We start from the raw sequence: 16,412 nt of genomic DNA on the forward strand, positions 1-16,412 counted from the left end.
AGTGGCATTTGCATTTCTTTCACCATAGTAAATGCGGCATTCGTGGTCTGGAAAGTGGCAGAGAAACAGTCCAGTTGACACTAAGAGGTGGTAGCAGCTCCAGAAGACCACAGACACTTGGCAACAAATGCATGATTTGTACTTTCCAGTTGGAGGATGTATGTCTTTGATTGAACTGTGGTGCATTAAGTACTCGCTGTCACTTACAGCTGGAATAGGATGAGCCTCTTCGCCAATTCTACTGTAAATTGTACACATGGCAGCTAAGCTAAGCTATGCTGTAAGAGCTGAACCGAAAAAGGATTTATTTCAGACATTTAACCACCTAGAACCCCCCCCCCCACACACACACACACACACACACACACACAGCAAGTGACCTACAGTAACATTAAACTGAGAGTTTGGTTTGAAATTGGACGTAGACCCAGTCAGAGCACACCGTGCCTTACATTTGTCAATCAGTTGCTTGATATAGACCTCCTCTACAGCAGAGGGCAGCAGAGAGTAAAGAACAAGTCAAAACAGAAGCATGTGTTAATTAGCAAATCCATCTCTCTATTTTATCAACACTGAAATGACTGCAAACATACACACGCGCAACCTAGTGTTGATTTTGACATAATCTCCTTTTTTTCTCCACATTGCTCGCACACACACACACACACACACACACACACACACACACACACACACACACACACACACACACACCATGTGTGCAAACGGTAGCATACCTCTCTCAGTGTCACCCGGTGTGCAGCCTCTGGCCAGCAGCTGGTTCTGCAGACACTCTATCTCAGAGTCCTTGGAGGCCAGGATCTGCTGGAGCTCCGAGATCTCTGCCTGTGTGTGTGTGTGTGTGTGTGTGTGTGTGTGTGTGTGTGTGTGTGTGTGTGTGTGTGGAGAGAAGGAGCACACATGTTTTATTGTCCTGCCAGTCATTAGTTTAGCGTCATGTACAGGGTTCATCGTCATGCCTGCTTGTTGTGGTGGACATTTTGGACATTCCATTTTTGCCGTGGAACGGACATACTGAATGAGTGGACAATATTACGAGAAACATAAAGAGCTAGTTCTGAACGGCCAGAACAGTTCTAACTCTGAGTGTTTCCCACGGGCAAGAGCAAGTCTTTGCCACGCTTGTTTTTTTGTATTTATCATCCTCTGTCTGACACCATTGCTCAAGTGTTTTTTGGGGCTTTTGTTTACATTTCATCACATAAAGCACCGTTGAGTGTTTAGAGAAGTGCTATACTGTACTGTATAGTATAAGTTTGATGACAGAGAGACCACAACAACAACATATGGAGAAGAACTTAAGAACATAACAGAAGCAACACTGGTGGTCAGACCCCCATAAAGACTCTAATGGAGAAACACACTGCAGAGTGTGTGTGTGTGTGTGTGTGTGTGTGTGTGTGTGTGTGTGTGTGTGTGTGTGTGTGTGTGGCAGTGTCAACATGGGCAGATTCTGGGCAGAAACCTCTTATCTCTTTTTTTGTTGTTGTTTTTTTCTTTGTAAATTAATGTCCTACTTCGTCATAACAGAGTCACACAAAAGTAGCAAAAATAGCCGATCTACAAGCTCAAAACGTGTTGCGATGCAACACGTTTTGAGCTTGGAAGTCAATTTATGAATTTGAATACTGTAAAGTAACAGTTTTGGACATTGAGGTTTCCACCCGATGACATAAACAAAACGTCTGCTACATGTGCTGCTCAGTTTGCATGGCAAATGTGTACGTACCGTACTGTACTATATGAGATCCACTGAGAGTGTAATTGTACACTCAGGGGTTACATTAACAAAGATTATTTATGTTCACTCCACACACACACACACAAATAATGCTTTTCCATTTTGTAAGCACAAGACATTCAGACAGATTGTATCACTAGCTGACAGACTTATGTTTGGATGAATGAATAGATTCCCCATGTCCCTGTCCTAATAATGAGACTGTACTGCATACTGTACAGACCGTATTGGTTTTATACACTCTCAGAGTTACAAAAGGAATGGAACAGAAGATTTGACCGTGTAGAGATGCCACCCACATTACGTTAAATTACGCGTACAGCCCAGGGCAAATGACCCTTTTGGCAAATGACATCAAGTTTCAAGTTAAATTACTTCATTTCCCCGTCAACAAAAGTTGATAAAGATTTTTGTCCTGCTGCAGCTCAGGTCAAAAAGCAAAGGCAAAGGCTACTATCACAAAACAAGGAGGAAGGTGAGGAGGAAGAGGAGGAGAAAGGCATTATGGGAGAACAGAACATGAAGCGCCACCAAGACAAAGGAGCATTAGACCGGTGTGGGGCGTGTGCTGGAGTGGGGTGGGGTGGGGTGGGAGGGTGCAGGGTTAAGGGGTGGGGTGGGGGTGCAGGGTTAAGGGGTGCTCCACCTGTGCACTGTGGCAGTGCTCCTCCCAGTGCTGTTTCTCCATCTGTGTTTGTTCCACTGTCAGCTTGAGGCTGGCCAGCTGGGTCATCAGAGACTGATAACACACGTGGAGAGAGTACGAGATAGAGAGCTAGAGAGAGAGAACACGACGAGATGACAGGATGGAGAGACAATGAGGAGAAGAGTGAGAGGAGAGAGAGAGAGAGAGAGAGAGAGATGAGATAGACGAGAGTTGGGAGGAGAGAACGTAAGATGAGAGGGGAGGAGAGAAAGAGAGACAAGAGAGGAAGAAGGATAGCCATGCAGATGAAATGAGAGGAGAGAGAGAGGTGAGAAGGAGACAAGCGAGAGACGATGAGGACAGACAGACACGAGATAGAGAGCGGGACGAGGAGAGGAAGGACATACAGGAAGAAGAGAGCGTGAGGCAAGAGCAGGATGAGAAGAAAGAGAGAGAGAGGACATGGGGAAGGGACACGTGGGGTGTGTGTGTGTGTGTGTGTGTGTGTGTGTGTGTGTGTGTTCGCGCGTGTGTGTGTGTGTCAGGAGTGATGGGGAGGTGAGTAAAAGAAGTGGAGGGAGAATGTGAATGAGAATGCAAGCGATAAAGAGAGGAAAAAAAAGAGGAAAGCAGTCCAAGAAGAAGACAGAAAAACAGAGAAAAAGAGAGAGAGAGAGAGAGAGCAGGAAGGGGGCACTGTAAGCAGAAATAAAGACATGGCAAATCGACCTTCAGTTTAGCTACTAGCAACTGTGTTATCAAAGGAAAAAAGTGAACAGATCTGAAGCAAGTGAAACAAGCAAAAATTTGTGCCGTCAGTCCAACAGCCTCAGACAAAAGAGAAATGGGGCCCTATCTTGCGCCACCCCACACCCCTTATCCCTAAACCAATTTGCCATGTCTTATTTTTTACTATTTCGACAGCTTTTAGACTTTTCTTTTTAAGGTTTTTCAATATAGTAAAAAAAAAAAGGCAAATAAGTTTATGGATAAGGGGTAAGGGACAGACATTCAAGATATAGTCCCAAGTCTTAAAAAGGACTTTCATGATTCATAATTGTATTAGTGCAAGTGTGAAAGGTACAGGGTATGTTAGTTTGAAACATTCTTCACACTCTGCAGCTAAATAAAGTTGAAACTGTTATTCTTCTGCCAACCGGTGGCATCAGAATATGTCACTGGGGTGGCAGTGGCTGCAAGTTCTCAGGGCTTTGTGTATTAATTCATCATTGTATATTTGAACCTCTGTTCTTTCTGCAAACTAACTTAATAAAGTGTCTATTCATAAATGGATAAGTTGGAAAATTGACGCGTTATTTAATTATTTTTTTTAATTATAGAGGCTACGCACACAGCATCATACCTGAAAGTTATGCAGGAACGTCTACTGAGTGGTAAAAAAGAAAAAAACAGCCCATACATCCACACAGAAATGTCAGATCTGATCGCATTAAATGACACTAAAACGACGTTAAACTCACTTTGCCACTCACTTTATGCATGCGCATACCCTCTATTCAAACCTGGTATAGCCTACAAGTTATATAATCACTATGTAACCCAAGTGTACACATTTCTTTCGTTTTTGTCCCATACTGTAGTACTACAGTACCTTGGTGGCTCTGAGCTTCCTCTCATACTGGCTCTTCTCTCCCTCCAGCTCTTCCACTTTGCTCTTCAGCTGGTTCACTACCTGCAGTAAGTCCTACACACAGAGGAGAAAAGACAACACCGCGCGTCAGTCAGTTCAGACCAAACCACACAAACCACTTTGAAAGTCACAGATCTGACCTGAGATCAGATTCTAGAAATGTCAGTCGCTCTTCGATTAAAAAAAAATAGCAGACCTACAAGCTCGTATCGCGCCACTCGGTGACGCGATAATTATGAGCTTGTAGATCTGCTATTTTTCAATAGGTAAAGCACGACATGATGCTAACACCAGTTCACTCCAGTTCACTCCAGACTCTTTCTCCCCATTCATTCTGAAACTCTGAAAATGGAAATTCTGTGAAAGAAACACACACATTTCCACTATAGTGCTCAGGAATGGCCAAGGAAAATCACCTCTACGTCACTGACCGGCAGCGGCACACACACACCATGAAGGGGTATAGACGTCAGTGGTGGAAAAAGTACGCACATTTCTTTACTTAAGTAAAAGTATCAATACTGCAATGTAGAAATGCTCTGTTAAAGTGTAAAAGTCTTGAATGAAAAATGTACTTAAAGTACCAAAAGTAAAAAGTACTCGTTGTGCAGAATGTCCCGTTTCACAAATTCAAAAAGAAAAACAAAAAGGATTAAGAAAATAGCGGATCTACAAGCTCTTGTAGATCTGCCATTTCCAAATGGCCAAAATGTATATAGGGCTGAAGTGGTTAAATGTATGTTTTGTAATAATCAAAATCTACAAAGTAACTAGTAACTAACGTTTTCATATTCTTCTAGTGGAGTAAACGCACAATATCTTCCTCTGAGATGTACAGTACTGTAGTGGAGCGGAAGGCGAAGTAGTACTGAAGACTGGAAACACTACAGTAAAGTTACCTTCAAAAATGTTACTTAAGTACAGTACTTAGTAAATGTACTCAGTTACTTTCCACCACTGTGTACTTTAGACACTCAACGATGACAGACCCACATTCAGTGCAGTTAAAGGGGAGGTATAGGAAAGGTTTCCAAGACCAAACAGGAGAGTTATATCACAGGCATTACATTTTGGATGCAATGGAACGACCATCCCCTTAAAAAACAGACAAGAAGACAGACACCACACCGTGCGGTTATCAACAACCAGGATGAGCCTGAGAACACAAAGCAGGGGGGGGGGGGGGGGGGGGGAGGGAGCATCCACCTGGAAAATATATGAACCTTTAAAGAGAAACCAACAGTATATTGTCAGCGTCCAACGAAATGTGGAAAAACATCTCTCAAAGGTGTGCTTTGGGGAACTTGAGAGGATAATTAATCTTTTCCAATGATGTACGCCTTCTTTAACCACTTAAATCCTATACACTTTGTTGCCAGTGGGGTCCCTCAGGGTCTACATACTGTGCTCGCTAACCTCCTTTTATTCAGTTTCCACCAAATCTCTTTGCCAGAAAGAGACGTTTATGTGTTGCGAGCTGGATGTGGACTGATGGATATGTGACTATTTTGACATGTCCAGATTTAGAGATGCTAGGGTGCATCGTGCATAGGGAGACCACTTCCATACTTCCATGCATACATGTTATAATCAACAATAAAATAAACATGTAATGCATAAAAGAAAGAACAAATCCAAAGCGATAGGTTGGAGGGAGTTTTCCAAATGCCTTCAGCACCTGAGGAGCAGGGCGAGCCGGGTGTGTGTCCATGTGCATTTGGTGAGTTTCTCTGTCCATAGTCACTTCACCACACAATGTTATATAAGCTAAGTAGGTTAAGACTCACAGGGCAAACGTCTAATCTCTCTTTTGAGTCTCGACCTGAAACGTTTGGGAGCCACTGATGTAGACATTGCGTCTCCTCCTAAATACAGTACACGGCACCGCTTTAATTCTTTTGTAGAAATGTCACCTGGACGGAATGCATGTAGAAGAAGTTGCTATTCTTCACAGCACTGCTTCCCCTCTGTAACCCCCCCCCCCCCACCCCCCCCCCCCCCCGACAGAGAGAGAATTCCGTTCCCAACCTCAAACGCGACCGATTGTTGGAATCGGAACGCCCGGCCACTCCATAGTACGTACCGCGGAGGATCCAAAGTAAACCCATAGTCAGTCCCCACGGTGGTGGGCAGGAACTACACCCCTGAACCACCCAGATTTGTAATCTTGTAATAAGCTCTGTTGCACCTCAGCGTATTGAAGTATTTGGAAGGAAACTCAGAGAGGCCTAACAGGTTGAACATAAACAAGAGTCCACTCCGTCCCCTCGTACACTGTATGACAGCAAACAGACATTCACTGCAAGAGAGCTTTGTTAGTTTGATTTGTTGGAAAAGTCCAGATGTTGGCTGGTGTGCAAAACGGTTAGAAGGAAAAAGGAGAAAAGGAAGGGAGGAAACAATGGGAAAGATGAGCTCATCCTCAGTCATGTCTGCCTACATGTACACTCTGTCCTCCTCCAATGTGCATTCCGCTGCATTCCTCCAGGCCACTGCCACCAGAGGGGCAGGGATCTGAGCCAACCATGCCCACTTTGGGACTCTGATCTTGGGCATGGCTGTCTCCCGTGTCCTCCTCCTGCCGGTCCTCTCGCTCTTCCAGGGCACGCTTCTCCTGAATGCGAGTGCTGATCTCCTCCTGAAACCTGCACATCTGCTCCTGGAGCTCACTGATCAAATTTACCACGCACTGGGAGGAGAAATGGGAGGGCGGGAAGAAGATGGAGGAAACGGAGAGAGCGAAGAGCAGATGCAGCGGGTGGAGGAGAAAGGACATCATTATATCAGGAGAGGACAGGGTGAAGTGTAGAGGGGGGTTAGAGAATAAGAGCACAGGAGAGAAGAGCAGAGAGGAGGAGATAAAATACATTAACTTATGTGTTCATCTAGACATTACTTGTGTAGTGTACGTGTGCTACCATATTTTGATTACTGACTGCCATTACTTAGGCAACCTTTCAAAGAAACACATATAAACGCACACTACCACACACATACACAAACAGAAAGTAGACAAAACAGCCAAAAACGGTTCAACGATGGAGCAAAACAGAAAAAAAAGAGAGGCATCCTGAGAATCCTTGACACAGAGCTGGACAGAAAACACTATTATCACTACAATTGACACATACTGTACTTTTAACATATCCCGGCTATTTTTTGGGCATTACAGGCAAAACATGCAAGGCGTTGTGAGTTTGTAGATGGGCTATCTTTGCCATGTGACACTGTCGTTGGACAAAGTAAATAAGATAGAGCTCAAGGGGTAAACTGTACCACAACAAACTCACAACAGCACAGAACATAGCATCACATCTCTATTACCACATTGTTGGAATAGCGTGAGAAACAGAGACACATACTGTATGCAAATGTACGCACACACACGCACACGCACACGCACGCACACACACACACACACACACATTCACACACTCTTAATCCATATCCGCTTACCCTAGCATACCGAATGCCTAATCAACAGTCTGACCTTTTGGAACCACAGTAAAATCAAATTGGGGACAACAATTTAGTCCCCAAATAGACATGATGTCCCCAGACAAAAGTGTAACTGTTTAATAAACGTAATACAAAATGATTTATTAAAATACTGGAAAATATGGTGGAACTCAGGGAAGATGTAGAAATACACATAAAGAGGAGAGACATATAGATTATAGACAGACTGTGGCAACCGCATCACAGACAGTGTGTGTGTGCGTGCGTGTAAGCGTGCGTACGTTGGTGTGATCTCTGGAGGTGAAAGTGTTTGGCCCTGAGGAATGCTATGAATGGGTGTCTGCCATTCCTCTCGTCTGCCCACTGGAGCCTAGCAGCTGTTGCTAACCACAAACATACACTGTACCCACAGCACACACACACACAGGCTAGCACACACACACACACACACACACACACACACACACACACACACACACACACACACACACACACACACACACACAATATGCAGTTGATTGACAAGAAATATACGTAGCCTGGTATCAGTTACCATCATTCACAGCATGACCAAAACCATACTATGCTACGCTACACCGGACATGTTGGATTCATCGCTAAAGAGCAGTAGCACGTGTATGTGTGTGTTACCGTATGTATTGTAGAGCACTGTTTCCCAAACACTGGGGCGGGACCCATTTTCATGGGTCCCCTTATTTCTGGTTTCCTACGTTTTGTTTTTAATTATAATTAATTTAATGTCTCTTTTGGCTCCTAAGCTAAAAAGTTTGCGGGAACCACTGATGTAGAGACTCAGCAATAAAAAGTGAGGGAACCATAAAAGAGAATAGACAAAAACAGAAAGACGCAAGGAGGAAAATGAAGAGTTGGTCAGAGAGACGAAAAATACCAGCCACCACATCTCAAAACGATTAACATGTTTGATTGGCCTTGATATGAGCTGATGTGCGCTGGGCTGTCTACTGTATGTGCTCATGCATGTTTGAACTGTGAACACACGGCTGAAAGACATCCAGACATCTGTCCATAAGCTAAACCTCAACCTCCCCCTCCCCACTCTCGCACTACAGCAACACTGTACAGCTATGTAAATGTTGGTTTAAGGATATAGTTGGCTCACATTATTGCTTACTCTACTGGACACTATACTGGAGAGGCTGTGGGGGCGACGTGAGATTTCACGGTGGTCATTTCAGTCCAGTGACATGTCAGCCAATGACCACCTACCCTCCTGTCTCCCTTCCCTTGTGGTAATTAGACTGAATTTATTTTGATTGACGTTACTGTAGTAACGTCAAGGTTTGAATCTGTGTGTAGGGATTATAGTAGTATAGGTGTGAAATGGTGATATGCTTATTTTGTCTGGGATAAAAAAAACAAAAACAAAACACCTTTTAGCTCTCTTTTAGGGCCAACAGCTGTGAGTTATTAACTACTCTAACTTTGGCATCCCTACTTTGGGCATGTGGAAATGTCGTCTACAGTAGTTATTGGCTTATTGCACAATGACATTTAGGGCTTGATTGATCGATTTAATACTTTATTAACGCAATTGTTAATAGTAAAGGTATACAATCAAAGGTTACGCTAAAAGGATAACACAAGGGGTCTTGTTGTTTCCATTGTGGTCCACTGTACTTATGTGACTATTGACTAACTTAAATATTTATTTTCCAGTTTTTTGTCTATGAGGTGACAGTACTTCATTAGACACTCTGTAGTCGTTTTTATGTGCAATGGAGTATTAACTTTGTATTTCGGGTTTCTTCCTGGAGGCTGAACCCTTGACAGTCAAACGGGCCAATGAAATAAACAGTAATATAGTGACATCACATTATTAGCCCCTCCCCTAACCACTCCCCCTTTATCATACAACTACAGCTGTGGGTGTGGCTTCAGTTCAGGTGGATCACCACCCATCCCCACCCGCCAGGTAAACCAGGCATACTTAATGAACTGGTGGGCGTGCCCACATAAAAACAACATTTTAACAAATACAGTACACATTTCTGAAATAATTATACCTCCTTATATAACAATAAGACCTGATGATCATGTTTTAGGGTGGAAAAAAATCACGGCACTTCATCTTTAAGGATACTGGCAAATAATGCATTAGCACTTGTGGGGGCTGTATGAAACATAAAAACATTTTTGTTAGCCAAAAAAATTGCACTAAAACCACTGCTTTATTAGAAGCATGGTTTTATGTGAATTGTGAGCCCCTTGTGTGAGCCACAGTATAGGCTTTGTCTCACAGGTGTCATACGGACAGTTACATTCTGCAATATTTACTGTGTGAGTATCCTGTGCATTGTGTGGTGTGTGTGTGTGTGTGTGTGCGCGTGCGTGCGTGCATGCATGCGTGCGTGAGTGCGTGCGTGCCTTCGTGCGTGTGTGGTTGCGTGCGTGCGTGCATCAGAGTGTGTGCATCTACATGTCAAAAATGCTTCAACTTTATTCAATTATAAATCACAATCCTGGAGCTACATCTCTTGTGATAGTTTCACGCATGCACACACGCACGCACGCACACACGCACGCACGCGGCTTGACCACGAGGGCTGTTCCAGTGTCTTGCGGTGCCACTGGGGAACAGCTGGGTGTCACAATGAACAAAGCGGCAATACAAAGACACTACTGAAGACAAGCAAAGACTGCTCAGCTATACAGCGGTGGACTCAACAGTGTGTGTGTGTGTGTGTGTGTGTACAGTATTACAAGGAAGTATCCCCCTTTGTGTTGTAAGAAGAATGTAAATGCCACTGTGTGTCTAATGGCCTTTAACGTGAATACTAACTGATGATGGGAGTTACCACTCTACCCCTGAGCCAACGCCGCCCGATGTTCCTAGAAGCTTTGTCATTGGTCGGAAAAAAAACCTGGTCAATAACTAAACCAATCAGGAAGTAGACAGGCAAATCGACCAATGACAAAGCTTCTAGCTTCTAGTGGCCCCTAGATGTGTCACAGAGACAAACATGTTTTGGGAGCGTTCTATCCATTGCTGGCTGCTGGCTGTCTGAATACCAAAAATCAATGCCAACAACCAACTTCTTGAAAGGCTCTAACCGATTCAACTACAAGAACAGCATGGCATCAGCTCAGTGCCCACCAACAACACATGCTGGTGGCGAGGGTGGTCTTGTTGACAGCACTGACAGCTGTCTGTCTGACGGGGTGTCTGGGGAGTCTTCTGATGTTTACATTTCATTATTCAGGCATGTTCGCTCAATCGCTGCTCATGGATCACGTTCAAAGAGATTTAAGCTCAAGGCAACTGCCATGTCGACTGACTTCTGTTCACTTTTCACATCAAAAGCTGCACTATTTAACTTTAACCCATTTAGGACTGAGAACAGATTCTAAATGTCTTCTAAATCATGACAGTTTTTTGAAAAACCTGGTTTTCAAACTATTTCATTCATGTCAAGGACCCCAAAATGTATAACAATATTTAATTGGCCGTGGACCCCCCCATCTCAAAATATGTTGTTTCAGAGACCTCCCAGATCGCAAAGATTTGGGTTAAAAACGTTTGCTGTGAAAGAATATATATAATTCAAAGATTTGCACAAATTTTATAATTAAGGTATATTTCGTTTGTTTCTGTCTAAACATATTATAATAACGAACACACTATTTCGAATGACGTCTAATTAGTGTACCGTCGATTGTGCTGCGGCCTTATTATCTCCACCGGGCTGAAGGCAAGAGAGAGATTATTAGATTTTCTTCTTCGTTTTGTCCAGGTCTAATATCACAAACCACTGGACCAATCAGCGCATCATTTCTTCACATTTTATAGTTAGTAGTTAGAAATATGTAGCTTGAATTACATCATCAATCCATGGGGTCATGCGGTCTGAAAGCCACTACAGATGTAAATGAGCTCTTACCCAACTATGGCACATTTACATCGAATTAATGTGCATAGTCCCAGGCAAAATGAATAGTTAATTCATGTTTTACATTTCAAATTGTTGGCAGTACAAGCACACAGTTTAAATCAAGCTTTTGAGTCTCTCGACAAAACAACTGTGAATATTGGCAGTGATCCGATTCCATAGAATTAGGCTAAACTGGCACCTCTACACTGGCCTGATGACATGTTGGAGTTGACGAATGACTTGAGAACAGAACAGCCCTGGCTAACATCAAACTCACATCCTCGCAATCACATTCCATCCCTCGTGGAAACTGCTCCAGTGGCATGTACTGTACAACAGGTGACAACACACAATGAAAACATCTGGGGACCCTTTCCTCATGCATTTCAGATTACGTCAATTGATAAGTTAATAAATTACCAGGCACACGAAAGGCTCTTAATCCACAAAATCCCATAAGTTAAATACACCAAGAATCTAACGTCTGCACATTTCTGTGTCTGGGAAAGCCATCTATTTAGGTTAAAGTGCTGGCTAGCTGAGACCACAATTATTCACTGGGAGAAGTTGGTACTGTTTCCTTTGGCTCAATGACAAACCCACCGGCAGATCACCCACAGACTACATGTACAACCTGATATACCTGCTTTTATAATGTCAGACTCATTCATGTCTTTCTGCTAACTGACTGTTAACCACTTAAACCCTCTGGACGTAGTAAACTGGACCTGAGTTGGCTTGTACTTGGACCGCCTTTTCCGTCTAGAGTCCACTCTAGACCAAATCATGTCACCTACAAGCTCACAACGCACATTGTGAGCTTGTAGATCTACTATTTCTGGCTAATGTTCCCCCCGGAATATGAATGCTATATAATAGGGTTCAAGTGGTATAAAACAACCACTTGTGGTCCTATGCTGTACAATACAAGTCTACATAGGACTATCATGATTTGATGATTCTGTGTACTAGCTTGTTTTGGCAGGAGTAAGAAGCCAGAGGGGAAAAGAATAGCACGTCTACAGCAGAGACTTCTGTATAGAATTTACACTATACAGACACATACTGTACAAGTTTGACGTACAGTAAGTGTGTCATGTCATCATGCGTGTGGTTATTTGTCGAAAGCTCTTGTTAATACTTTTCATCAGTTAAATATTTATAGAACCCACAGACAGACTGAGACACCTGGCACCTCTATTATGGGCACGTCCTTATAACAACCATTACAAAATGGTTGCCCACCTCTACAGTGTATCAGTTAAATTAATTGTCTACAATAACTTACTTTAAACATAGTAATCTCCTGAGCATAAACAAACAAGAAAAGCAGTTTGCTTGTTCCTGGTAACAGAGTAAAAGTCTGAGCGTAACTTAGAAAGTGAGTGTTTATATCTAACACTCAGGTTTTGACCGTGTAGTAGGAGTTGAAAAACTTAACTACACACACACACACACACACACACACACACACACACACACACACACACACACACACACACACACACACACACACACACACACACACACACACACACACACACACACACACACACACACACACACACACACACACACACACACACACACACACACACACACACACACTTTCCTTTACCTCGGCTTTGTTCTGCTCCGACAACGAGTCCCGGTTGTGCGTGTTGGTGTGCACTTCGTCCATGCCGACCAGCTTCAGCTTGAGGTACGAAACCTCGTCCATCAAATCCAGCTTCTGAGTCTCCAGCGAGGTCCTGCTGAACAGCTCCTGGAACGCAGAGGCAGCCATGCATTACATACATGACTGTAGTGTATACACATATACACAGACAAACACGCTCACGCAGAGTCCACATACTGACATTAAGACAGGGAGACACACGTGAATAAACATGTATGTATACACACAAAAACACAGCTACTGTAGTGTAACGCAGTCAGTATGACACTCAGCCAGTATGACACTCCACTGGGCACAATGTTCATTCCCACACTGACTGGCGGGCTGGACTGGGCTTGGGGCCAGGACCCCACATGGCTAAATATATACTCATACTAGGCTAGCTAGGGACTCTATTAATAAATCCCCCTGTCTCCCTCTGGAATGGTAGAAAAAAACCAAAAAACAACAGGGAGAGAGAGAGAGAGAGAACCAGAGAGCATAAACAGAGATAAGGGAAGCGCTATACATGCTATTGGACTATGAAAAGGTGTGTACATTTCTATCCACAGACTCGCACTAAACATGCACGTCTCTTTCACAAGACTGTGCGCCGGGCGGTTGCTTTCATTTCCTTGTCCAAACTGCTAAATCCAACTTCCGCTTTTTTCAAAGCCTGGCTTTACGTTGTGTGATGTGCTAGCCTATTTGAGCCTCTCTACGTCCATGATCCATGGGAACGCAACTGGCCGGGGCGGAGAGAGAAATTATAATTCCTGATGGAAGATGAAAAAGCCTGTTCTCCTTCCTAAAACATGAATTGTAAAGTGCACTGGACAAAGCAATGTATTAGCCTGAAAACTTTTTTTCTGGTTAACAACACAGATTTGATGTAAAGGGGAAAAAAAAGAGAGAAGTCACCAAATAAAATCAATCAATAAATCCATCAATGAATCAACAAGCCAGCCTCTTCTTTTTTTTTTTTTAAGATATTTTTTTGCGGCTTACGCCTTTATTGATTTTTTAAGGGATAGAAAGTAGGCTGACAGGAAACGGGAGAGAGATGGGGGGATGACATGCGGTAAAGGCCGTGTCGGGTCCGGGAGTCGAACCCGCGGCACACCGCGACTGGATTACCAGTCCGGTGCCCAGACCGTTACGCTACGGCCTGGGCCAAGCCAGCCTCTTCTTATGCCCGTGTCCCTCTAAAGGCCTATTCATAGTCTGGATTTTCGGTGGTGAGGTGACCACCGCTCCGGTGGTGAGCACCTACAACACGTCATGTTGTAGTTCGGTGGTCACCTCACCACCGAAAATCCAGACTACAGTATGTACAGTATGAGCCTTGAGTTGACATATTCAAAGCTCCTCACATACAAACCTACAGTAGCGTGTGAGATCTTCTCAAAATATCTTACTTGTGGGATAATTAATTGTGGTGAGCTACAGCTCCGGTCAGCTGCATTCTATTCACACTTTTTTCACATTCCTCCTTTCCTCTGCTGATTCTATTACATAACTCACCAGCTGAGTGGATTTTGCAGCATAATTGAGCCTGAGGTACAACATGGGAAACCAACTGAAAAGCATAAAGCACTGGTTCCTTGTTTGAGCTCTGGATCGCTGGCATATTTCTAACAATCCTCCAGGACCCTCATCTCCTCACAACACTGTAGTGTGCATTAATAAACCTACCAGTATAAGAAACCAACTGATTTGTTAATGAAGGCAGTGACTATACATACAACAAAGGTACAAAATAGATTGTTTAATTTAAATGTTCCCACGTGTAATAATGTCATGCACGGCTAGTGAAAAAACAGTAGCAAAGGACACGCTATAACAAATCAACCCAAATAATTCCACCACAACACACGTTACAGTGGTCTCTGAGGTGTCACTGAGCTGTAGTCTTAATAATGTAAGTGTCCACATCACTTTGTCACTATGTATTTGAACCAAACCCAGGGTTTGACTTGTAAACAAACAGGGGAGCAGGGATATTTTCTTAAACACTTACTACTGTATATAATGTATATACACTACTACAAATTGTGAAACATAGTTGTTCTACAAGCTCACAACGCGCCGTGATGTGACTGATTGTGAGCATCTAGATCATCTATCATCTATTCTGAACATTTGTCAAATTCTTTATTGGGTCAACATATGTTTTTAAATTGTGATATTATCAGACAAAAACATAGTCTACATTTACCAAAAAGAAATGCATGCATTTCACTCTGACCAGAAGCAGGGATAAAACATGTCCAGAATTAATGACCAGAAGGGCTTTATCAGAGCCATTGATCTCCCTCAGTCCCCTGCAGAAACTCCCAGCCTCACCAGCCAAACCAACCAATTGCATTTGATTTAATTTCCTTTGCTAATTCCAGCCCTGATGTCATTATAGCGTTCTCTCAAACACATTTTGAATTGAATTGCTACTAATCCCGCCTCAGGACTAACTTGAACTGAAAACATGTTGTGCATTTACGTTATCGTGTACTAGTGTACAGAGACATAGCTGACAACATCCCTATTTTGAAGAGAACTCTCTCCAAGTGCGGCGGGCGGAATCCCTCCGCAACGAGAACAACATGTGTGTGTTTGTGTGCTGACTAAGGACACACATAATTCATTAATTGTGTTTTCCATAGCAAGAAGTAGTCTCGTGGGACAGACACAACACTGTTATATGGCTGGATGGATACGGCTGTCGCTGACCAGTCTCACAGTCAGAGACAGAATGACAGGAACAGACAGAGATGCTATGACAGGGTATGGCACGTGTTGTTATCTCACAGACTATAGTATTCATCAAGAGATTAATTTCACTGGCACAGACTTTAGGAGGTGATAACTAGTGAAAGGATGCCATGGTGATATCTATTCAGACACACGTGCGTGCGCGCGCACACACACACACACGCACACAAACACACGTTATCTCCATACTCCACCTCAGTCTCCATTGTTAGAGACAAATCACTAAACATTGACCCATCCTATATCACATTAGCTGTTTGACCAGCTCTTATTAACTGTGGAATGAGGCCATGCATGCGAAGCCATGCACACACACACACACACACACACACACACACACACACACACACACACACACACACACACACACACACACACACACACACACACACACACACACACACACACACACACACACACACACACACACACACACACACACACACACACACACACACACACACACACACACACACACACCTAAATTCAATATAACCCACTGACTTACTATCACGAGTCATGGAGAATTGTAGTGGAGACACAACAGACAAGGGCTG

At 43.4% G+C, this 16,412-nt stretch overlaps 1 protein-coding gene across 7 annotated transcripts in view; it reads right to left on the reverse strand.

The window, feature by feature from the left end:
• The window catches only part of ppfibp2b (PPFIA binding protein 2b), a 94,904-nt gene that overhangs the window by 22,814 nt on the left and 55,678 nt on the right, over positions 1-16,412 (reverse strand). For 5 of the 7 annotated variants that reach the window (XM_083763571.1, XM_083763569.1, XM_083763568.1 and 2 more), the window contains 4 exons: positions 13,048-13,194; positions 6,500-6,748; positions 4,021-4,113; positions 738-846 (listed from right to left, as the gene is read on the reverse strand). In XM_083763571.1, coding sequence (XP_083619697.1) covers positions 738-846; positions 4,021-4,113; positions 6,500-6,748; positions 13,048-13,194 — 598 coding nt within the window. The remainder of the gene's footprint in view (positions 1-737; positions 847-4,020; positions 4,114-6,499; positions 6,749-13,047; positions 13,195-16,412) is intronic. The other 2 variants (XM_083763570.1, XM_083763573.1) reach the window with 2 other exon arrangements.

Source organism: Protomyctophum parallelum, assembly GCF_964188405.1.
Source record: "Protomyctophum parallelum genome assembly, chromosome: 4".
NCBI classification, from domain to species: domain Eukaryota; kingdom Metazoa; phylum Chordata; class Actinopteri; order Myctophiformes; family Myctophidae; genus Protomyctophum; species Protomyctophum parallelum.